Source organism: Cricetulus griseus, chromosome 5 (assembly GCF_003668045.3).
Source record: "Cricetulus griseus strain 17A/GY chromosome 5, alternate assembly CriGri-PICRH-1.0, whole genome shotgun sequence".
Classification (NCBI taxonomy): domain Eukaryota; kingdom Metazoa; phylum Chordata; class Mammalia; order Rodentia; family Cricetidae; genus Cricetulus; species Cricetulus griseus.
The window spans coordinates 58,849,067-58,874,550 of NC_048598.1; the positions used below are offsets into that span (position 1 = coordinate 58,849,067).

Here is a 25,484-nt window from a genome sequence, read left to right on the forward strand (position 1 = left end):
CAAAACAAAACAAAAAAACCCTCTCTTGCTCGCCTTTATTCCCTTTGTTTTCTTGTTTCTCTGGATTTTCTTGGTCTCAGATTTAGAAACATTCTCTTTATTCTCTTTGAGTCTTTCTAACTTATAAATGCTAGAGTGTTAGAGCTACCTAGGGTTCAAAATGCTATAAGCTAATGACAGTGAAGTTGATAACCTAAATCTTTCCTCTCAATACCAGCCTATAATAGATCAGTTGGAAAGATAATATCATATCTCAGATTCCACGTGTTTGAAAGCTAACTTGTTTTCCTTGTTAAGCCCTATTCTCACATTTCCCAACTCAGCAAATGGTACCATCATCTTTCCTATTCATCAGACCAGTTATCAATATTTATATTTCCTTCTTTCCAATTCTATGACCATTTAATCACCATATACCATGTTCTGTAGCTTTGAAATTTATTCTAAAATTGACATTCTCATCATCTTTAATTTATTAAACCAAATTCAACTGACAGCCTCTCTCACCTGGAACCCTGCAATGGCCTCAAACCTACACCTTTGCTTCCAAATTTTTGTATCATTCAGAACCTTCTCTGTACCATCCCTAGGCAGGTTATTTTGGACAAGTATAAATGGGACCTCCCCTCTGTCCCAAACCAAACCTTTCATAGTTTCTTGGCTTCTTACTGCAGTTAGAATAATGTCCCACCTTTGCCTTCCCTAAAGTACACAACATGGTTTTCGTGCCATCACTAGCCATGTGGGACGTATGGTTATTCTCTCATCAAGACAGGAAGCATCTGCCACATGCTGCTTTCCCAGAGGAGTCTCTTTCACATCCAGACAGGTCTCTCATTTTATTCAGGTTTCTGCACAAATTTCACTTTGTTGACCAACCTCTCTAAAACAGGACTCCCACAACTTCAAACACACCATAGTTTTATTCTTGGCATTTTGAAAAGCCATTTTGAATTAATTTTTTTTGTCAGTTTTAGTTTTACTTGAGGAATCAATTATTCCTTGTTAACTATTTTATTTCCTATGCCTAGAACCATGTTTGGGACATAGAAAGCAAAAGATCATAAATATGGCTTGAACTGAGAGTTAACCACAGTTGTGAACCAACAGTGAAGCAGTAGTCTAGCACTGAGGTCGTAAGAAAGGGAAGAGATAATATGTTTCATTTCTTGTTACAAGGTCATATTAAGGTCAATAATAGTTTGCAGTATATGGTGTCTGGAAGATTTGGTTCACATGTTTGCACACGACATTAACAGTGAGCATGTGCTGGTCAGCTAGGACAACTATAGCAACAGAAAAACATCATGAGGAGGTAGCATAGGCCATACAGATGTATTTTCTCCTCATTCTAAAATCTTGACATCTGAGAGTAACCTGTTGGCAAGTTGATTTCCTTCCCCGTGTCTATGGTCTTTCCTCTGAATGCATCTGTGTCCTTATCTCCCCCTCCATGTCTTATTTTGCATTATAGAGAGGATCTTATGTAGCCCAGGTTGGCCATGAAATTCTGTTCCTTCTGAGTTTGTCTCCCAAATACATTACCATGCTTAGCCTCCCAATCTCCCATTCTTATGCAGACACCATTCAGGGCAGATTCACTGCCTGTTTTTTTTTTTTTTTTTTCTCTCTCTAACTACCTGATCTCATTTATCTCCACTGCAGGGGTCAGCACTTTGGCAGATGGATTTGTGGAGGGGTAGAATTAGTATGCCACATAGCAACTTCTATTAGTTGCATTCTTTTTGTATTTATTTTTAATATATCAGGCTGCATATATATGAGCTGAGAGGTAAGACTTCAAGGAGCTTAGGTACCTGTGTTTTCCTCCATTAGTGTGAAACGGTTCTGTCAGCAACAACTGGTTCTTTTAAAGCTTTCTACCTTTCTTGAGACTTCCTTTTAAAATTGCAAAGAGGACTAAACAGGAAGGAAGTGCAGGATGATGCCTCAGCTTATGTTATAAACCTGCTTGGCCAGTCACTTTTCACAATCATGTGAGAGTATGATACAAGGCAGAGGTTTTTGACAAAGAAATGGCCCAAAGTCTGTTAGAACCTGAGCCAAAGAGACTGTGAAGCAAAGCAGCAATGGACATAAGGAATGGGAAGTGAGTTCTCAGCTTTTGCCTGGACTACTGAGGAACATTTTTATACTTCTGCTATCTGCTGTTGCTTTGTCATACCCTTCTGAGATCTTGGAACTGCTGAAGTGGCCATTATGGGGTGAATTACTGAATGATGAAGCTTCCTCAAGGTCAAAGTTAACACAAGAAAGTAGCATATTCCTTGGCAATATTTTCTAGCTAATGGTTACCTCAACAGACAACTATCTGATTTCAGTGTTGCCTATTCTTTTGTAGTAGGGTTTTCTAATATGAAAAATTAAGGCAACTGATGCCAGAGGCCTGCTCATGGGATCCGAACTTGGCTGGCAGGCACACACACAGGCTGCCAAGGCCCTGGTAATAGTCCCACGTACATCCAGGAGAAGAGGACAGACATCAGAGTATTGGGACTGTTTGCATCTACCAGGAGGGGACCTTGGACCCATACCACCAGGAGAGGAAGATACTCTTGCTACATCCACTGGAAGAAAGGATGGGAAGAAGACAATATCAAAGCACATCCAACAACGGAAAACGCAATATGACACCACCAGAGAGTAGGATCCATACACCAGCAAGACCAGAACATCACAATGAAGATGAAGCAGATGAGAATGACCTTAAAAACATCTTCATGAAAATGATAGGGGGTCTCAAAAAGGATATGAGAAAAATCCATTAAAGAAATGAAAGAAAAAACAAACCAAAAATACAAGATATCAACAAATCTTTCTAGGAAACACTTCAAGACCTAAAAACTGAAATAGAGACAATAAAGAAAGCACAATCTGAGGGAATGCTGGAAATAGAAAAGCTGGATGAATGATCAGGAACTACAGACAAGCATAACCAACAGAATACAAGAGATGGAAGAGAGAATCTCAGGAGTTGAGGATACACTAGGAGAAATAGACTCATCAACCAAAGAAAATCTTAAGTACAACAAGTCCCTAACACAAAATATCCAGGAACTATGGGATACTGTGAAAAGATCAAACCTAAGAATAATAGGTATAGAAGAAGGTGAAGAAATCCAACTCAAAGGAGCAGAAAGCATATTCAACAAAATCATAGAAGAAAACTTTCCCAACCTAAAGAAAGACATGCCAATGAAAGTACAAGAAGCCTACAGAACACCAAGTAGACTGAACCATAAAAAGGTCTTCTTGACACATAATAATCAAAACACCAAACATACAGAATAAAGAGAAAATATTAAGAGCAGCAAAGGAAAAATGCCAAGTAACATATAAAGGCAAACCTATCAGAATTACACCTGACTTTTCCATGGAAACTCTGAAAGCAAAAAGGTCATGGATAGATATTCTAACTACAAAAAGAGACCATGGATGCCAGCCCAGACTACTATACCCAGCAATGCTTTCAATCAATATAGATGGAGAAAACAAGATATTCCATGACAAAACCAGATTCAAACAATACATATCCACCAATCCAGCCCTACAGAAAGTTCTGAAAGGAAAACTGCAAACCAAGGAAGTTAACTACAACCAGAAAAATACAGGCAATAGACAATCCCAGTTTACCAACACCCAAAAGAAAAAAGGGATAGAACCCCACACATAATTTCATCACCACTACCAAATCCAAAACAAACAAGAATGAATAATCAATGGTCATTAATATCCCTCAATATTAATGATCTTAACTCACCCACAAAAAGACACAGGTTAGCAGAATGGATAAGAAGACAGAATCCATCCTTCTGCTGCATACAAGAAACACACCTCAACTTTAAAGACAGACGGTACCTTGTAGGGAGACACTGTAACCATGCCTCCTAAGGGCTGGCTACAGGTGTGCTTAAGAATTAAAGTTTGGGAAAAGATTTTCCAATCAAATGGGCCCCCCAAAAGGGGGTAGCAATCTTATTTTCCAGCAAATTGGACTTTAAACTAAAATCAATCAAAGGAGATGAAGGAGGTCACTTCCTACTCATCACAGCAGAAATCCATCAGAATGAAGTCTCAATTATGAACATTTATTCCCCAGATACAAAGGCATCCACATACGTCAAAGACACATTACTAAAACTCAAATCACACAAAAAACTGCACACACTTGTAGTGGGAGACTTCAACACCCCACTCTCACCACTGGACAAGAACAACAGACAGAAACTTAACAAAGAAACAAAGGAACTGAGAGTAGTTATGGCCCAATTGGGCTTAACAGCCATCTATAGAACATTCCACCCAAACACAAAACAATATACCTTCTTCTCAGTGCCACATGGAACCTTCTCTAAAATCGACCACATACTTGGCAACATAGCAAACCTCAACAGGTATAAAAAATTTAAAATAACCCCCTGTATCTTACCAGACCACCATGCTTTAAAGTTAGAATTCAACAACAACACAAATGGCAGAAAACCTACAAACTCATGGAAATTAAGTAACACCCAATTGCACAATTCTTGGGTCAAGTAAGAAATAAAAAAAATAAATTAATTTCCTAGAATTCAATGAGAATGCGGACACCACATACCCAAACTTATGGGACACTTTGAAAGCAGTGCTAAGAGAAAAGTTCATAGTGCTAAGTGCCCACATGAAGAAACAGGAGAATCACACTAGAGAATTAACAGCACAACTGAAAGCTCTAGAACACAAAGAAGCCAATACACCTCAGAGGAGTAGATGCCAAGAAATAAACAAATTGAGGGCTGAAATCAATAAAGTGGAAACTAGGAGAACAATACAAAGAATCAATGAAACAAAGAGTTGGTTCTTTGAGAAAATCAACAAGATAGACAAACCTTTATCCAAACTTACCAAATGGAAGAGACTGAACATGCAAATTAATAAAATCAGGAATGAAAAGGGGGACATAGCAACAGACACAGAGGAAATCCAGAGAATTATCAGGTCATACTTCGAAAACATGTATTCCACAAAATTCGAAAATCCAAAGGAAATGGATAATTTTCTGGACAGAGTTCACTTACCAAAATTGAATCAAGAACAGATAAGCAACTTAAATTGACTTATAACCCCTAATGAAATTGAAGAAGTCATCAGAAGTTTCCCAACCAAAAGAGAGAGAGAGAGAGAGAGAGAGAGAGAGAGAGAGAGAAAGCCCAGGACAAGATGGCTTCAGTGCAGAATTCTATCAGAAATTGAAGGTATAGCTATCACCAATTCTCCTCAAAGTATTCCACAAAATAGAAGCAGAAGGGTCATTGCCAAATTCTTTTTATGAAGCTTCAATAACCTTGATACCCAAGCCACACAAAGACACAACTAAGAAAGATACCTACAGACCAATATCCCTCATGAACATTGACACAAAAATACTCAATAAAATACTGGCAAATCGAATCCAAGAACATATCAGAGAAATCATCCACCATGAACAAGTAGGCTTCATCCCAGGGATGCAAGGGTGGTGGTTCAACCTATGAAAATTCCATCAATGTAATCCACCATATAAACAGACTGAGGAAAAAAAAACCACATGATCATCTCACTAGATGCTGAAAAAGCCTTTGACAAAATCCAACACCCCTTCATGATAAAGGTCTTGGAGAGATCAGGGATAACAGGAACACACCTCAACATAATAAAAGCAATATACAGCAAGCCGACAGCCAACATCAAATTAAATGGAGAGAAACTCAAAGCAATTCCTCTAAAATCGGGGACAAACAAGGCTGTCCACTCTCTCCATACCTCCTCAATATTGTCCTTGAAGTTCTAGCTAGATATAAGACAACAAATGGAGATCAAGGGGATACAAATTGGAAAGGAATAAGCCAAACTTTCACTATTTGCCGATGATATGATAGTCTGCATGAGTGACCTTAAAACCTCTACCAGGGAACTCCTACAGCTGATAAACACCTTCAGCAAAGTGGCAGGATACAAGATTAACTCAAAAAGGTCTGTAGCCCTACTGTATACAGATGATATATTTGTGGAGAAAGAAATCAGAGAAACATCACCCTTTACAATTGCCACAAACAACATAAAATACCTTGGGGTAACACTAACCAAAAAAGTGAAAGTCCTGTACCATAAGAATTTTGAGTCTCTAAAGAAAGAAATTAAAAAATATACTGGAAAATGGAAGGCTCTCCCATGTTCTTGGATAGGTAGGATCAACATAGTAAAAATGGTAATCTTGCCAAAAGCAATCTACAGATTCAATGCGATCCCCATCAAAATCCCAACACAATTCTTCACAGACTTTGAAAGAACAATTCTCAACTTTATATGGAAAAACAAAAGACCCAGGATAGCCAAAACAACTCTCAACAATAAAGGAACATCTGGAGGCATCACCACCTATGAACACTTGATTTTTTACAAAGAATCTGAATTTATACCATGGAATAAAGAAAGCATCTCAACAAATGCTGCTGGCATAACTGGATACTGGAATGTAGAAGACTTCAGATAGATCCATGTCTATCACCATGCACATAACTTAAGTCCAAATGGATCAAAGACCTCAACATCAATCCAGCCACACTGAACCTATTAGAAGAGAAAGTGAAAAATACCCTTGAATTAATTGGAACAGGAGACTGCTTCCTGAACATTACACCAGTAGCACAGACAGTGAGATCAACAATTGATAAATGGGACCTCCTGAAACTGAGAAGCTTCTGTAAGGCTAAGGACATAGTCAGTAAGACAAAACTGCAGCCCACAGACTGGGAAAAGATATTCATTCACCAACCCCAAATCTGACAGAGGGCTGATCTCCAAAATATACAAAGAACTCAAGAATCGAGTCTCCAAAACACCAAACAATCCTATTAAAAAGTGGGGATCAGAACTAAATCAGTCTACTACAAGATCCAGCAATCCCACTCTTAGGCATTTACCCAAAAGAAGCACATTCAAACAACAAAGACATCTGTTCAATGATGTTCATAGCAGCACTATTTGTAATAGCCAGAACCTGGAAGCAACCTAGATGCCCCTCAACTGAAGAATGGATAGAGAAAATGTGGTACATTTACACAATGGAGTACTACTCAGCAGAAAGAAATGGAATCAGGAAAGTGGATGGAGCTAGACGAAACCATTCTGAGAGATGTAACCCGATCACAAAAAGACAAATGTGGTATGCACTCACTCATAAGTGGATTTTAGACATAGAGCAAAGGATTACAAGCCTACAATCCACACTGCCAGAGATGCTAGTAAACAAGGAGGACCCTAAGAGAGACATACATGGTCCCCTGGAGAAAGGGAAAGGAACAAGATCTCCTGAGCAAATTGGGAGCAAGGGAGGAGCGGGGAGGGAGCTAGGAGAATGAGAAGGGGAGAAGAGGAGGGGTGAGGAGGACATGAGGGAGCAGAAAGGTTGAGTTGGGGGAAGAATAGAATAAGACAAGAAAGGAGATACCATAATAGAGGGAGGCATTTTAGGTTTACAGAGAAATCAGGCACTAGGGAAAGGTCTGAAGAACTACAAAGATGACACCAACTAACAATCTAAGCAACATAGGAGAGGCTACCTTAAATGCCTTCCCCTGATAATGAGATTGATGACTGACTTATATGCAACCTGATAGCCCTCATCCAGCAGCTGGTGGTAGTAGAAGCAGACACCCACAACTAATCACTGAACTGAACTGGAATCCAGATGCAGAGAAGGATAAGTGAAGAGCAAAGGGGTCTAGATCAGGCTGGTGAAACCCACAGAAACAGCTGACCTGAACATCGGGGAACTCTTGGTCCCCAGAATTATAGCTGGGATACCAGAATGGGACTGATCCAGACCCCAGGAATGTGGGTTTCAATGAGGAGACATCGGAAATCTACAGGACCTCCTGTAGTAGTTCAGTATTTATCCCTAGTATAGGTTTGGAATTTGGGAGCCCACTCCACATAGAGGGATACTCTCTGAGCCAAGGCACACGGGGGTGGGCCTAGGCCCTATCCAAAAGGATATAATAGACTCTGATGACACCCTATGGAAGACCTCACCCTCCCTGGGGAGCAGAAAGGATATGTGATAGGTAGGGTTTTAGTTGGGGAGGGGGTAGTAGGGGAGGAGGGGAGGGAATGGGAACTGGGAGTGACATGTAAAACAATATTGTTTCTAATTCAAATAAAAAATGGAAAAATATTTTAAAGCAAAAAATGTTTTTCCTCCATGCTTTCAACAGGATTTTGGTAAAATAAACTTTAAAAAATTAAAAAAAGAAAAATTAATGCCCTGTGCTATTCAGGTGGGTAATGATGACACTAATCTTTCTTCTTATTTTACATACTGCTAACTGTGTACTAATACTTCAACTTTTATTTGTCCAAATGGTAAAATTTTATTTGTATTATACCTTGTTGTGAAAGCAGTTGTTCTTCGGTTATAAGTTATTTCTATATATACCAACCTGGCAAACTCAGGCATAGGATGTTTTTGTTTTCAGTGCTTAATGTGTATGACAAAATCCTTTGACAAGCTTCCCCAGAGAGACCCAGAATTTACAATTATTTTATAGGTGTGCTTTTTATGTTAAGATTATGTATAAATATTATATATAGATCTCATTGAATTTTGGTATTTGGGTATTGGTATTTGGTATTTGGATGGTTTAAGTTAAGTTTTTCAGTGTGATGCAAAAAAATCTCAAAATAGATTAAAAGCTATCAATGCTGAAATGAGAAATGGCAAATCAGTGATAACCTCTTGGTATGTTAGCAGTGGTGGCTGGGAGTTAATGGAAGGACACTGATCTGGTCCTTACAATGGAATGTCCCCAATATAATTGGGAAAGAGTAAAGACCATGAATGGTGGACTGCAGAGGCCTTCTCACTGCTCACAGGGTAGGAGGGACATACTTGTTTCCATGTATTCTCAAGCTGAGCAGAGTCAGAGGACACGGAATGGATATCATCAGGTTTCTTGATAGCAACACCCATGTTTTTAGGAAGATCGCAAATGCTCTATCTCCTCAATGTCACACACCTGATTCTTCTAGATTGTGTTCCTCTTCCACAGCGTGGAGATCTTAGCTCATTGTTGATTTGGCATGGAGACCAGTGTTCTACAACCCAGGAATATTGATTGCACTCACTGTAACATGGGACTGCTTCATGAACCTGTCAAAAGCAGGAAAGAAAGAAAAAGAAAAAACATTATGTGCAACTATCCAGGTCATAGAAAATCCTTTAGTAATGCCTGCAGAACATAACCTGAGAAATGACACTGAGGTCTATTAGCCAAATCACATCCCCCTAAAAGAAGACGTATGTGCCCTCTCTGAATTTAGTAAGTTGCCTGAAGAAGCACACAAGAAAATCAACTGAAGTCTGATGGTATGCCTTCTCAAACAAGAACAAAAGACAGCCATTCCCATGCTGGGAGCAGACATTCCATTATCATTCCATTTCCTCAAAGAGCTTGCTCATATCGCTTAGATGCCAGCTCTCAATTAGATGATATATCATATTCCCAGATATGCTTTACCAAGTCAATTGAAACAAACACATGTAAAGCAAATTTACTGTTGAATTTGAGGGAGGTTTTAGAATGCATAAGAAAAGTGGTATTATTTACATTGAAAAAAAATTTTTTTGCCTCCAAATGATTAATGCTAACAGGCAGCCATTCAGCCTCCTGAGCATTGTGGCTTATAGGAATGTAGCTATTTGTAGAATGGTTTCAGTGTGTAGCTAAAATGAGTATGTTTACACACACACACACACACACACACACACACACACACACACACAATACAAGATAGATACTGCCAACGTGTTACTCATTTGATATGATTATCAAGGATATTTATAATTTTAAGATTAAAAAATAAAGTAGTGAAGACATTGAACTCTGCTGCTCTTCCCTATGCACTGTTAAGCCTTTCCTGAATGTATTGCAGTATACCACAGGCAACTGAGGTCTCTTTGTTGCTGCATTGAACATTCATTGTTTCTCATCACAGATGCTGGCTTCTTGTATTGTAAGAGGCATAGTGAAAATAGAACCTTTTGGCTCACAGAGATGACTCCGGAACAGGCAGAATGAAAAAGAGGGGTGCAGTCTACTACTAAAGATGTAATTAAGCTTTTCCTTTCAAACAAGTGCCAAATATTAGTATTTTCCCATGACCTCCTTTCTAATTCCATTGTAGAAGAAGACTGGGAAGAGCCATCCAATAGAAACACAGCCTGTAGGTTCCTACTAAATGCAAGGAAAAGCACAGTGTAATGAGACAATCAAAGATTGGAGCACTGCCAACATGCTTGCTGAAATCACATGTGAGAAAGTGATTGGAGACACTAGTTCTTAGGAATCACAATGTCAGGGATTATTTTTAACCTTGGAATTCTATTTAGCCCTGGCACACAGAGCTCACAAGGAAAAGGAGAACACGGGGTGAAGACTATGTATGGGCAAAATCAAAGGAGAAAGGAAGACAGAAGGGGAAGTGGGTGTGGGGAGAGGGAGGGACTAAGTAATAGCTGACATGAATGGAGTGGCAGGGTCGAAAGCCTTCTGACAGTAGAATAAGGAGGCAGCTATTTACAGCCGAGAAAGTCTGCTCCTACTCTCATAGGACAGTAGAGGGAAGAGGAGAATCTCCAAAACAAAAAATGTAAGATTCTGCCAGACAGGTACTAAGCTAACAACCAAGGATTTACCTTTCCCAGGCACACCAGGAGAATGTGGCTTTCTCTGAATTTCTGTGTTATCTGTCCATATCCTTTAATGCATAGTAATATGTATTTTCATAAACACTTTAATATGGAACACAAGAAGACACAAGGAATCCCTTCAAGCATCTAAGAAATAGATCAAAATTAAATTTAAAAGCTAAACTGAATAGAAAATGAGTGGGAAATCCTTTGGGTAACATACCCAGTTTTCTTAAGCTATCAATACAAGAAGAGCTTACACTTCTATACCACGCTCCCTCCCATGTAAGTCCTAAGATCAGACGGGAAATGAAAAACTGCTCAGATGCATGTACCTGCCTTGGAATGCATCAGTTTGCTGTCTTTTATTCCTTTGTCTCCGGTGGTCTGAGAAGCTAACCACAATGACAGACTACTGCAAAGCAGAGAAGGTCTGTGGAGGAAGATGAAGAGCCATCTTCTCAGTTCCTTTTCAAAGACATTCTCCAGTCTCATGAGGTTACTTGGTGTTTTCCTTTCTCCATATCTATATTCCATTTTTGTTTAATTTTAGTGCTGAAAATTAAATCCACAGCTTTGTCTAGGCTGAGCAGGTACTGTACTGGTGAGCTATATTCCCAACCATGGGCTCTATATCAATCCTGTTCATTCTCGATGATTAATGCCTGTCTTCCCTCAAAGCCCAAATAAATCCAACACCTCTATCTCCATAGCCTGTGCTGTTAAGGCCCACATACTCCAGTCCAGGATGATGATTAGGGCCATGGTATGCAAGGCTGAGGGGGAAATATTCATGGAAGGCTTAGCTCTACCCTGTCTGATTATCTCTTTTTTGCTCAGCATCTTAGTATTTTTTTTTTAACTATTAACAATCTGTATAATTTGGACCTTAAATAATACTGAGAGAATATAGAAAAACACCCACAATTTATACTCTTCACATATGTGTTTGCTGGAGAGGAGAGAGAGAGAGACAGAGACAGAGAGACAGAGAGACAGAGAGACAGAGAGAGACAGAGAGACAGAGAGACAGAGACACTTGTCAGTCTTTGACAGGAGGCAGAAAAAGGCTATGTTTTGGAAGATCTTGGTTAAACTCTAACATATTTTTGAAGGTACCCAGTTTGCAAGATGCCTTTCATTTAACTCTCCCAGTGCAACCCACTCTATGGCACCAGGAATATTTTACAAAGGACAATAAAATGCAACTCAAAGGAGGTAGCTGCCATTTCCTGAAGATCTGGCATGAAGGAGAGCAATGAGCTCTGTCTCATAAAGCCCTTGCTCATCAGGCTAGGGCCTGCCTTTCCTGGGGGAGGTGGTTGAAAAACACCCACATTAGGCAAGAATGCAACAGGAATTTTAAAAAGAAAGATTAACTATTTGGAGTCTGATTTCTCGCTGCCATCTTTTCTCTCTGACTAGTGTGTATTGCTGTTTGGCCGGTGCTGATTTTATTATTATAGCTTTATAATGAAATGTGTTTCCACGTGGACTTTATCAGGGAATCATATGAAAATGTTCTGCAGGAGAGAAATGAGCCGTGGGAAAGTTAAATGAAAATCAGTTCTAAATGGCACAAATTAGGAGAAAATAAGAGCTTTTAATAGGGCCATGGATGCTAACTACACTGCTGAAAACTCTAAATCCTTTGAGAGAGGCACCAGTTTATTCTCCTAGAAATGAGTCCTATTCATTACGTCTTCGCTGGGGACCTGGGTTTTTATAATTTTTGCCAGCTCTAGATTCATATCATAAACTCATTCACTGAGTCAGTCTTTTAATATTCATGAAATAAACCTGCACTTGCTGCAATGGATCAGTTTAATTAAGCAGCGCTTTCAGGGACCCCTTTCTAGCTAGATGGACTTCCTTGGCACAAGCTTGGAAGCAGGGCCTCTGTGGGGCATGGGTGTTGTTTCTATTGTATATCACAGTTTTAGAGTTTAGGACCTAATAACAACAAATAAAATAACCACATGGTAAAAACTATTAATAAATGAGGAAGGAAGGAAGGGATGGAGAAAGGCAGAGAGAAGGAGGGATGGCCAGAGGAAGGGAGGGAGGAGGGAGAAGATGCATTTACAGCCTCTGATATGTTGTTGCAATAAACCTTGCATCAAAGCTGTTGGTGAGGACCTCAGTAGAATCCTTCAGCCCCCAGGCCTCCAGCCTCAACACGGATACTTAGCACAATATAAAAATCTTTTCTGAGGACCCTTTGGGTCGAAAGACCTTGCCAAGTTAGAGCCAGGCTCTGTCCTACTGCAATGAGATGGCCTCCAGGAGTACTGAGAGTTTTAGCATGATGGGCTTCCTTCTATCCTAAGTGCTGTGAACACTTTACCTAAGAAGTATTAAATGACCTCTGATGAAGCCCCAAATCATTGGCCACTAATTCTAAGAACTTTCCTTCTAGATTTCTCTGTTCATGTTGTCTCTCTGTCTTCTCCATGCCTCCCACTTTTTCTCTATGCAGATTCCTACTCTCAGCTTACCAAATATGATCCTTTTATTATTTAGTCAATTACTTTCACTCTTTTCCATCCTGACTTTAAAGTATCTCACTGCTTCAAGAGGGTTTCTTTCTAGTTTCATTAGTCTGGCTTGTATGTGATTGCACACAATGTAGTATGTGTGGCAGTGAACACCTGGCCACAGGCAACTGTGCCCACATTCTATTCAATTGTGCCATCACAATCAGCAAAGATGGCACAACAATCCTGTGTGTAAGATACTCTGCCTGAAGTCGTCATCATCAGAATCATTTGAGTTCGACCAGGATGGTGTGATCCTTACCTATAGTTAAAAACAACTAAAGCTTGAAAAGGCAAATGCCCAAGCTGGAGTGTAAATGTGGCTATCTGAGAGTTCCACTCTGGAGATGTCTGTTTCCCATATGCACTGTCTACTAAACTTGTTGCAGCCAATCACCAGTCACCAAGAGATGATTGTATTAATGACATTCTTTTTTTCTGTAATCAAATACCTGGTGGTGAGGAAAATAAGGGGGAACATATTATTTTGTCTCATAGTTTGGAGTTACAGTCAACCATGGCAGGGAAGACGCTGCTTGAGGCTGTGGCAGAACAAGATGGGGCTGGCAGTATCTGGTCATCCATCAGAGCAGCGTGCAGAGCACGGGGCAGAATCACGGAATTGCTGCAAAACTCAAGGCCCACTGTCCCGTCAGTCACTTCCTTCTGCAAGGCTCTATCCACTGAAAAGCACTAAACAGTGGTTCTCAACCTGTGGGTCACGACCCCTTTGGGGTTGACTGATCCTTTTACAGGGGTTGCCCCAAACCATCAGAAATCATAGGTTCATAACAGTAGCAAAACTACAGTTACAAAGTAGCAACAAAAATAATTGTAAGGTCGGGGGTCACTACAACATGAAGAGTATGTTAAAGGGTCATAGCATCAGGAAGGTTGAGAACCACTGCTCTACAGAGCCTCCCAGGACAGTGCCACCAATGAGGGTGTTCAAACTATGAGCCTGTCCTGGACATTTCATCTTCAAAGCTTAAGATTCCTGCCTGCTTCTTCAGTGGTATGGATGATGCTGGTAGTCAGCTCTCTATATTCCCAGGCTTCAAAGTCAACCAATCACACACCACAAGTACTCAAAAACAAAATACTGCAACTGTGAGATTTTTTCCCCATTATCATTACTTTCTAAATAATGAAACAACTTTATATTTTATTTGGTACAGTAAGTAATCTAGAATTGACTTAAAGTATACAGGAGAAAACGCACAGCCAATACGCTAATACTAAGCTATTAGCATAATGTGCTTGAATGTATAGATTTTAGTTTCTGCAGACAGTCCTGGGACCAGCCCCTGAGGATACTGAGGGATATTTATAGTATAAAATTCCTACAAAAGGAAAAACATGAAATAAGTGATGTTGTCTATCAGATAATGCTGTTTCTTCATATAGAAAAACTGCAAATGGAATGTATTCTTAATCTGTGTGTATGGGGACCCCTTTCACAATTTCAAAAATCCAGAATATTTCTTAAAACATCATCTTCTGAAACTGAAGCAAGAGCAGACATATGTCTTTAGGGTGGTTGGAGTTATTTTAATTAATTAATTAAAAGGTAGATTGAAGAGAAAAATCCATAAATGTTTTCAAACTGGTGTCTGCAAGCGAATCATCCTGCCTCTGCTTATATGCTGGGCTCCTGTCAGGGAAATTTGGAGATGGTTTTCTCTGGAGAGTCTTTCTAGATCAAGTGACAAGGGTTCAGAAGTGTTGGCCATTGTCAGCTTAGCTCAAGTACCGACCCTACAGTGGGCATCCCTCCACTTCCCAGGCATTTTTACATGCTAACTTCATCTGCATGGCTGTGCCAAAGGCATTCTCAGAATGCCATCACACCAGGGTATTTAAGAGTCACCACTGGCTTTATGTATGTATTATATATTTTCAATTTGATTTTAAAAATGATCCGCACAATGCTAAATGAGCACCACTATTTACAAAATCTATTGATGAACACATTGAACAATAAGACGTTTATTTACAAAAAAAAAAATTATTGGTGGCTGTAGTCACCGTCTCCCTAGGGTTTCCAACTAGGCTTTGTAGGGGAACCTGTAGCCATGCCTGCTTAGGGGCTGGATAAAGGTGTGCCTGACCACGCTTGCGAGGGCGTGGTCAGGGTGACGTAGAGTGAGAGGTTCAGATCGCTGGGATTCATTTCTGGTTTCACTTTTCGGCTTGCTGTACAGACTGCTGCTGGGCTGGCTGGCTAGGTCTCTCTGTAAGTAAGGCTTTTCCCTATTAAATACCCTTGTATTTCTACCTGACTCCGTATTGGTAATTTCCCACTTTAAGGCTTTAAGAGTCTGAGAAGGAATCCACACACCAAACATACCTGCAGTTTTCGACATACAATGTAATCTGAGCACCGTTCGTATAATCTCTTGTCAAAAGATATGACACTGTTGTGATTAATGAAATTTTAATTTAACTTGAGAGCCGCATTGCATTTGAATTAGCTCATCTCTCATCAGGAATTTTCCAAAGTTAGGCTGAGAGCAGAATGTCCTCATGCAACAAGATGAGTAGACAATGTATACAGGAAACAGACATCTCTGGAGTGGAACTCTCTGATAGCCACATTTACACTCCAGCTTGGTCATTTCCTTCTTTAAGCTTTAGTTGCTTTTAACTGTTATGGAAGGATCACACAACTTTGTCAAACTCAAAGAGACAAGGAACTGCCACCCCTTTACATAAATAAGAAATTAACTATCAGGAACGCTATATAACCTATATTTGCAATACTACTTAGTACTTATGTTTTGGTAAAAGGCATCTTGTGCAGGATAGCTTTTTTTTTTTTTTTTTTTTTGGAATGGTGGAGGATTCTTTTTCTTCTGAGAAGCTCTAAGTGCCATTTCCCATTCCTCTCTCTTTTCTTTCCCATTTGTTTGCAGTCTTCTTTTTGGTCTGAGTTAATGACTTTTTCTTTTTTTGAAATTGGGTTTTATTATGTAGCCTTGACTGGCCAGCTGGCTAGCCTAGAACTCACAGAGCACTGTTTGACTCTGCATCTGGAGCTGTGAGACTAAAGACTTGTGCCACCAAACCTGGCCATGTTATTCATCTTTTTAACACCCAGTACTCAATATCAAGGACAACACCTTCACTGAAGGGAAATTGTGAATTGCTTCGATTTGAATGTAGTTGTCCTCTGCTTACTTTGAGGGCATGCAGGGCTTCAGGACCCAAAGTGCTATGTTCATGAGATTGAGAATATAGATTCGGTGTGACTATTGCTTTTTGAGTGTGGCTTCCAGGAAGTGATTAGACTAGGTCTAATTTAGTCAGCAACTGTCATTACTGAAGCTGTGGTAGCTTCTTTAGGATCAGGGGGAGAACATACAAGCACGGAAAGATATATTCTATTCATGGGGTGAGTCACACCAGGGGGCCTTGCAACAGGATATTCTATTTAAGCTTCCAGTTATAAAAAAGTGGTGGCTAAGAAGGCATATGGAAGTCCATGATCTGTGTTGCCGCTGACTGTAAACGGAAGGAAGCTACTTTTGCATTGTTAACAACTGCAGACTCCTCAAATAAATAAATAAATAAATAAATAAATAAATAAATAAATAAATAAAAAGAAAAAGAAAAAGAAAGGAAACAGTATAAGCAGAAAGCCATTGAGGAGAACTCTTAAAAATTATGATAGGGCTCCTTAAGTGTAGCTCTTCATAGTTGATGGCTTCTGGAAGGGGTGGGGGTGATGAAGGCTCAGTTATCTTTAAGGGACTGGACACTGGTAGTTTGACCATGCTCCAGTGAGTATAAGAACAACACAAATTGGACTTGGTATTTTTTTTATTTTCCTCTTCTTTTGGGGGGGTCACAAAGTGGGAGAGGTGTTGGTAAGAATGTGATTGGGGTACATTCTGTGAAATTCCCATATAATCAATAAAAATATTATGTTGAAAAACAAACAAAAAAAGTGGTGGCTAAAAGTACCTCCCCATCCCAGGTATTTATTACAGAAATGAAAACCCGGCTACAAAATGAATGATTACCACAGATCCACTTCCCTCCACTTCATGACAGAAATGAGACTACAGTATCCTAAACTGTACATGAATATGTATCCATGTCTTTCATGCACCCTTCCTTCTTCAGGGATGTCACATAGTGTCATGCCGCCACTCCAGAACATGCTAATAAAAAGGGTGTGCAAGCTCTCATCAAAAGGCCCAGAGCTACCTGTGCTGACATAGTTTAGATTATTCCCAATTACAAATAACTACAGATAATTTAACTAAAACTCTGTGTACCATGAGTATCCCTAATATGATATCCAGAATATGAAATATTCCAAAACATGCAAGTTTTTTGAGCCATACATGATATCACAGGTTGAACATTTCAGGACTTACTTCATAAGATAGGTTACAATTAAACATAGTTACTCTAAAAATACTACATAAAATTAGCTTCAGCTTATGTGTATGAAGACAAATGATTTTCATGTGTGGACTTGGTTCCCATCCTCAAGGCATCTTATTGTTTGAATATAGCATTCCAAACTCGAAATAAATTCCTACATCCTGACCCCAGTATTCCAGGTGAGAATACTCTACCTGTAATATTATGTCTTCACTTATAGGTGATTTATGGATTATTCCTGTGTGCTATCTCAGTGAACGTGAAAATAAATCAGAGGCTTAGAGTGAACTGCACCATAAAGATCAGTCAGTCAGAAGCATAAATTATTAGTTTTTTTCTTCAGTTCAGTCTTATAAACTGTGTGATATTCTACAAGGACAACAGTAACATGCATGCATGCACACTCACCATGTCTGGTGTAGCTTACAGAGCAGAGAAATCACACCAGCCTAGGCTGGGAAAGTTGAATTAAAAAGCCTAACTTTGCCCCACAATCCTTGACAGATAATCACAACGAATATATCATGAGGAGGGGTCTCTCTCTAGGGTCTGAATGATTTCCAGAGTACCTTGTGAGATGCTTCTTACTGACATCTTTTGTGTGGTATGAAATCATGAGAGCCGTGGAGACTGTTCACAGAATGCTTGGATTTCAGCCTCAGTGGCCATTCTGATTTTCATAGAACAGATTATAGTTATCTGTCAAACTGAAATGAAAAGAAGCAATGCCATGGCAGCAATGATTGATATTTCCAGAAAACACTGGATGAGGCAAATTCTTAGTATTTCAAAAGAGGAATAGGAAAGAGATCACAAACCTAAAGACATGAACCAAATCAATCACAGAATGATTTCATTTGTACCAGGTGTCTCAAACAATCAAATGGTCACAAAGCAAAGAACAGAATGATGTGAGCCAGGGGATGGGGCTGCAGAGAGAGAGAACACTGTTAATCAAAGGATGTAAAATTTCCACTGCACAAGGTAAGTTATAGAGATCTTCCATATGGCACCATGCCCATAGATGACAAATCTGTCCTACATGTGAATGTATTCAGAAGAGTATGTTTCATCTTTAGTTCTCCTATTACAATAAAATTGTTTAAAATTTGAAAAGAGAATGTTTGCTTCAGAGAAATTTAAAGCACTTGACATACTATTGGCAATTTAGTATAAGAACAGACAGATTATGGGTAGATGGGTAAGTCTATGGATAGATGCTAGATAGACGATAATAGATGCCAAAAGAGATTGTAGATAGAAATTAAAGATGGTGGATGGGAAGATAGATGATAGATGATTGATAGATCAAAGAGGTGATAGATATGTGATAAAATGGTAGATAGAAACAGATACAGGAAGACAGACATAGATAGATAGTAAGCCTGTTTCCTAGAATAACACAGCAAGAAAAAAAATTCACCAAGAAATCCGTTTTCTTTGTGGTAACAGATGAGAGACTGGGAACTGGAGAGAGGGCTCAGTGTTTAAGAGCCCATACTGCTCCTTCAGAGGATTAGAGTCATTCCCAGCTCACAGCTGCCTGTAGCTCCACCTCCAAGACCTCCTGTGGGTTCCTGCACTCCCATCTACACACAGACACATACTCATACATATAATTTAAGGAACAAATCTAAAAAGAGAGATATAATAATTTTTTTTAAAAAGGAGAATGCCTTTGCAGATAATATAGGTTCTGAATTTCCCCCATAATTCAAAGGAGTAAGGTGGGGCTAAAATCATTGGCTAACAGGTCTATTTTCTTGGGAACAATGCTCAAATGGTGAGTTAATTAAAAAAAAAAAGTTTGGTGACATTTAGTTTTTATCAAGAAAGGGAGAACGTGCCTGACTTCAAGCTTATGGCTTTTTATTCTCTGGGAAATGAAAGCTGTGAAGGGAAAATTTTCTCAGCGGGCTTTCACAGGGAGAGGGGGCTTCACAACTTCAATTTCCAGTGGCTCAGAGCTTCATCCTTTTCCTGTTTTCTAGGATACATTTACCCATCTACTCTCTCGATGTGTGCAAGAAGCCTGAGGAGAACACACAGGAAAACAACACAATACAACCATTAAAAGTGTTCGAATGAGGAAGCAATATAACCCAAGGTACTCACTCCCTAGGCAGGAAATTGTGTAAATGTATGGCTAGATTAACAAATTCAAATGCATAAGGATTAATAGCCCTCCTTAGCTTTAGCCTAAATTGAACTGATGTGGACAAGTGGGTTGTTAATCAAGCAAACAAACAGAAATTTAAATGTAATTCCAATGAATGGAGGGCATGACTCATAAAGGTTGAAGTCTGGGGACTCAAGGTAACAGGGGAAGAAAATGGGAAAACAATAAAGTAGAATTTGATAAGACTTCTGATAGTCATAGCAGGATTTATTCCAAATAAAGGTGGGAAAGATCGTGTTGAACATGGAGGAAATGGTAGTGAGTGGGAAAGGATAGAGGGAGCTGGTGGGATCTCAGCTTGAGGTCTAGGTCAAAGGATAGTGAGCATGTGAGCCTCAGAGTCTTCAGTGGTCACAGGAAGCCTCTAACACACAAGGAGGAAGAAGTTACCTCGAGATGCAGGAGTAAAAATAAAAGAGACAATCAAAACAGCGGTGTGACTCTTCGGAATCATTTAAGTTTAATGTATTCTAGAATGGAGGGGTACATTGGTTGTTTTTGTTTTATAACCCACAGTGTGAGGGAAGGATAGGTGTGTGCTTCCAAGTGCTCCTGATTCTAGAGAATACCCATCCCTCGTGAGAAGAGCAGCAGAAACTCAGGGGCACTGGCCAACGAAAGTGCCCCAAACATACTTACTCCTTATTCCCTTTTATGTTGGCTTACCTGGGATAAATCCCACACCAGTGTGACCTGAAAGCAATCCAGCTTTCTGAAGAGTTGCTCTGAACCGACTACAGTCCCCAGTAACAAGACCAAAACTCAGTCTGACTTCAATTCCAGGAGCTAGTCCAAAAGGGAAGCCCATAATTGGCAGGAACTGCCTTTTCACACCACCCTTGCCTTTCCCTTGGGGCTTCAGCCCAACTTTGCAGTCTGTTAATCACCTCAGCAAACAAACCTTCCCTCCTGTGAAATGCACCAGAGTTCTTGAGCACTACTCATCTGCAGGAAATGAGAAGGTAAATAAGAAGAAACCATGAACATGTTCTTTATTCTGCTTAAAAAGACTATGTTTTAAAGAAGTAAAAACAAAAATATTCCAATCTCTGCACTGTTTCGAACTTGGCCAATGTTCAAAATGAAGCTGTTGTGCTCATAGTAGGATGCAGAAAAGGGGGGATTACGGTGCTATCCCAGAAGGTGGACCAATTACTATGATCTAAAGATTTAAAATAGTTATATACACCCCTAAAAAGACATTTGCATAGGAGACACCTGCTATGAATACCTACATGTGCCTGTGTACACACACACACAGACACACACTCACACACTCAAGAACACACACTCACACATATATAACCATGCTTAGTCCTGAAAACTCTCTCTCTCTCTCTCCTCTCTCTCTCTCTCTCCCTCTCTCTCTCTCTCTCTCTCTCTCTCTCTCTCTCTCTCTCTCTCACACACACACACACACACACACACACACACACACACACACACTCCCAAAGAAAAGTGGGATGAGATGTTCTCTGAGTGTACAGACCCCTAATAGGTTAGAGGTTAAGACTAGGCATGGCACAGAATGGCTGGAGAAAAAAAAAAAAAAAGCTGATCTGTACTGTCTGTCCTTTCAGAATGAACTTGACCTGTCTAGGATGAAGGTATAGCCAAAAATGGAAGTTTATAACCAGGGACCACCCAGCCTGACCTCCGTAGAAAGAGCAGCAGGATTGATTGAGTAATGGAATCCCTACCATTCACTCACAGAGTGATAAATTGGGATCTTGGCTTTGATTTCCACTCTAATTTTATCAGTCCTACACACATATTAAGGACTAATTGAAAGGCACAGCTTTTTGCAATAAAGAGCATTTTGATTCAAATGCTCTTCCTCTGAGGCAGCCAGTAATGGAGACAGATAGAGACAGAGACAGCCCGGTGCCTCATCACAGAATAAAAGTGAAAGTATATTGCTGGGAGAGAATGGTTGTCTAGAACCAACCTGACTTAGACTTCATCCTAGTAAAAAAAGTAGCTGATGATCTGTAGATTCGACTCCCAGTAAGCACAACTATTAGTATAAGGAGCAAATCATGGGCTTTAAAGGGTAGTTCAGAATGCTTGAGTTACCTGTTTATGTAAAGAGGGTGGCTTTTGTAAGCCTGGCTTCAGTAATACGATAAAATGTAAAATCCACTTGTAAAATTCACCAGCAGATTATGACTGAAAACTGAAGATGCTATAAGTCACATTTTAGAAACAAAAGCACAAACTTAGGCCCACTAGGAGAGACAGGAAGACAGCAGACAGAATTGTGTACAGCATGTTTATGATCTGTGCTCTAGAGGGACACACTGACATATACAGCAAATGAAAGCAACACAGTAATACTTCAAGGAGAGTGCACTGAGGCCACACACTCTGATGCTGCTGTCCCCATAAGCTAAAACTTCAGCCACTTTCACTAATTGTGTAAGAATTGCCAAATTTGGGCCAATCTCATGTCTAATTGCTTTAGTAATGCAATCCCACATCAGGATGCTTTTGGAAAGCTGAAATCCAAGTGAACCCACAGCCTTTAATATTTCTCACCTTTAGGTGGATCTAAATAAAACACATCCATCCACCTCTGATTTATCTGAGCATTGCTGATAGTAACTGAAAAAACATTACTCTACTCTCCTATCTCAACCAGGGATATCCTAGGTTAATTGAGAAAATAGATCAATGATTTTGCAAGCTTCCGTTTAATTTTACTTCTGTTCCGTTCCAGCTAGGACTATTTAAGATTTACCACGAACAACTAAAGGCAGACCCTGTTGGCATGGGGTAGGTGGCTCACAGTGACAACTTGTTCTTAGAAGTTAGCACCTATGTCTTAACAGAACACCTATGTTGCACACAGTGTCTGTGTGAGCTGAACTTAGGAAAGTTTCATGTTAATGGATATGGGGCAAGTTCTAGGAAGCATAGAGTTTGTGGTTCAGACATGAGCTGGCAAACATTTGGGGTAGGGGTGTCTGGGAGGGAGAAGGAGAGGGATTGACATGTGAAGCAAGCTTGTCCCTAATTTGAACTAATAATAAAAATATATATATATTCTTCCTTAGCAGGAAACACACAGCTTCTAATTGATAAAATGACATCTTCAGGGCAGTTTAGGGGACGGGAAACATCAGGCCATTTGTTCATATTGGATTCCTGTCCTTCACTGTAGAATTCCTTATTTGGTTCCTATTCAACTGATAACACAATCCTTTCTGGGGGTGGCTTCATCTCAGCAAAGGGTGAAGTGAGCTTTTACATCGTGTGAAAGATGAAGTGTGGTGCCTGGTGAGCAAATCAGTCTGAAGGAAGCTGTGAGAAAAGGCCTTTTTTTTTTTCAGGCTCTGCCATTGATTTTTAGGCCACCCACTTAGGGGTTCCAATGGGCTGAGTTTTCTCCCCATAACCTGGCATTAACAGTTAGCATTTTAAGAGACAGGTAGCAATGGCACATGTACCTGAGAAACATAAAGAATTCACTGTATTAAGTAACATTTATTTTGAGTGTTATTTTGACATGAAGGCGAGGTAATTCTGAAGCTGCAAATCAGCCTCATGTTAGCCATCAAAAAAAAAAAAATGCACCTGAACTCCCAAGTAGTCCAATCTAATAAACTTTAAATACTTGCTAACACTGCACACTTAAAGCCTAGGAGAAGCAACGGAAAAAAATTAAATGCATGCCTTAAAGTTTTATGCTTTCATACCCTCCAAGCTCTGATAAACTGCTGAGAACAAGGGCTGCCCAAAGAATAACAGCTGAGCCAGCAAACCACCCAAGTCACCCAAAAATAGCTTCACTGTTTCTCATAAAGAGACAAGAAAGATTTACAGTCCCACTGTCATGTCAACTCTTGGCATTTCTCTTGAGTGTGGAACTTTTCTCCCTAAAAAGAAAAATACTTCTATGCTAAAATACTTATTAAAATCATAACATTTACTACTATGGGATGGCATTTTCTGTCTAAGGCAAACAATATTGATGAGGATATACAAAGAAAGGAGTTATGGACCTCACAGAGTGACTCATGATTGAAGATAAATATCTGATAACCACAGTTACAGGTTGTAAATTTTCTTTTGTAAAATTTCTTTTATTTTCTATGTATGAATGTTTTGTCTGGATGTATGAATATGCTCCATGCTCATGCTTGGAGTCCAAAAGAGGACATCAGACCCCTAGATCTGGAGTTATAGATGGCTTTAAACTGCCACTTGAATGTTGGGATCCAAACCCAGGTCCTCTATTAGATCAATGAGTGCTCTTAACCACTGAGCAATCTTTCCAGCTCTGGAGACTGTATTTTTTTTCAATTGAGTTGGACCTTTGTTTTATTTTTTTAATTAGTCAAACATGAACTCAGCAGACACTCTCTGATGTCTACCCTTTCTCCTCTTCCCTTATCAGCAAACCACTAGATAATATCTGCCCTATGGAGTTGCCTGGTTTTGTACATTTCATATAAATGGATCAAATAAATTTGTGGTCTTTTGTATGTTACTGTTTCATATAATATCTTTTCAATGTTTATCATCCTTGTAATGTGAATATAGTCTATATAATTGAATAGTACTCAATTATATGGGTAAACTACATTTTGTTCATTCTTTCTCCACCTACTGGGCATAAACAGCTCATCTCTATCCTTGGTTTCTTATAGCCAGGCATCTAGGAACACTTGAATGGTGGTTTTCTTGTGAGTATGTGGCATCAAACCTGGGAGTGGAATGCCTAAATTGCACAGAGATGATGTTCACTTTTTGAAGAAACTGCAAAAGAGTACACAGGTGCCTGAAATACTTTCCAGCCCACCAGCAATGCATCAGGATCCCAGTGGCTCCACATCCTTACCAGTGCTTATGGTCATCCGACTGTTTTAATACAGGCATCTAAACGAGGATGAACTCGTACTCATTTTTGTTTTCATTTGTATATCATGTGCTTTCTGGCAATTTGTACATTTCCTCCAAGGAAGGTTTTGGAGACATGTACAATTAAATTCATGCCCTTTTGTTATTGAGACTGTTTGTTTTATTGTAGGAGTTCATTACATATCCTCAGGAATAGCTCCTCACAAAGCACACGATTCGGAAGTAAATCTAGCCCTTTTGTTGCTTTGCTTCATACCACGTTCTTGTCGCTTTTGTGAAAGGGAGGATTTTGAGATCCTTTTCCACAATTTTGTTGACATTGTTTATTTTTTTTTCCAATCTACTTTTAGTGAGTAGCTGCTCTGCGTATTCACACATTTGCTGTCTGTGGAAGAGCTGAATAATTATGTCTATGTTGCTTACAAAGTCTCACATGTAGAGCACATTCTCCTTATATCACTGTCCATTTTACATTGGATACTATAAACTATATTAAAACACTAGTTTTAAATTTTTTAATTCTGTTTTTAAATTTTTTATATGGTGTTCCTCAGTTTGGGAGTTATTTCCAAATGTGACCTCTTAAAGTGAAAAATAAAGTAAAAACAAGATATTCTGGGGTTGAAGATTAATTATTCAGAAGGAAATTTGACCTGAATTAGGAGAATGTCCACTCATGGTTTTCAACCTAAGAAATGACTTTAAGTCATCATGGTGAAACTTTTTGAGTCATGAAGTCCTATGTATCATGCAGCATCATACACAGCTCTCCATCCCAAGG

The 25,484-nt window shown here is 39.4% G+C and overlaps 1 protein-coding gene across 1 annotated transcript in view; it reads right to left on the reverse strand.

The window, feature by feature from the left end:
- Thsd7b (thrombospondin type 1 domain containing 7B) overlaps positions 1 to 25,484 on the reverse strand; it is a 706,540-nt gene that overhangs the window by 81,428 nt on the left and 599,628 nt on the right. The window contains exon 15 of the mRNA XM_027417733.2: positions 9,057 to 9,190. Coding sequence (XP_027273534.2) covers positions 9,057 to 9,190 — 134 coding nt within the window. The remainder of the gene's footprint in view (positions 1 to 9,056; positions 9,191 to 25,484) is intronic.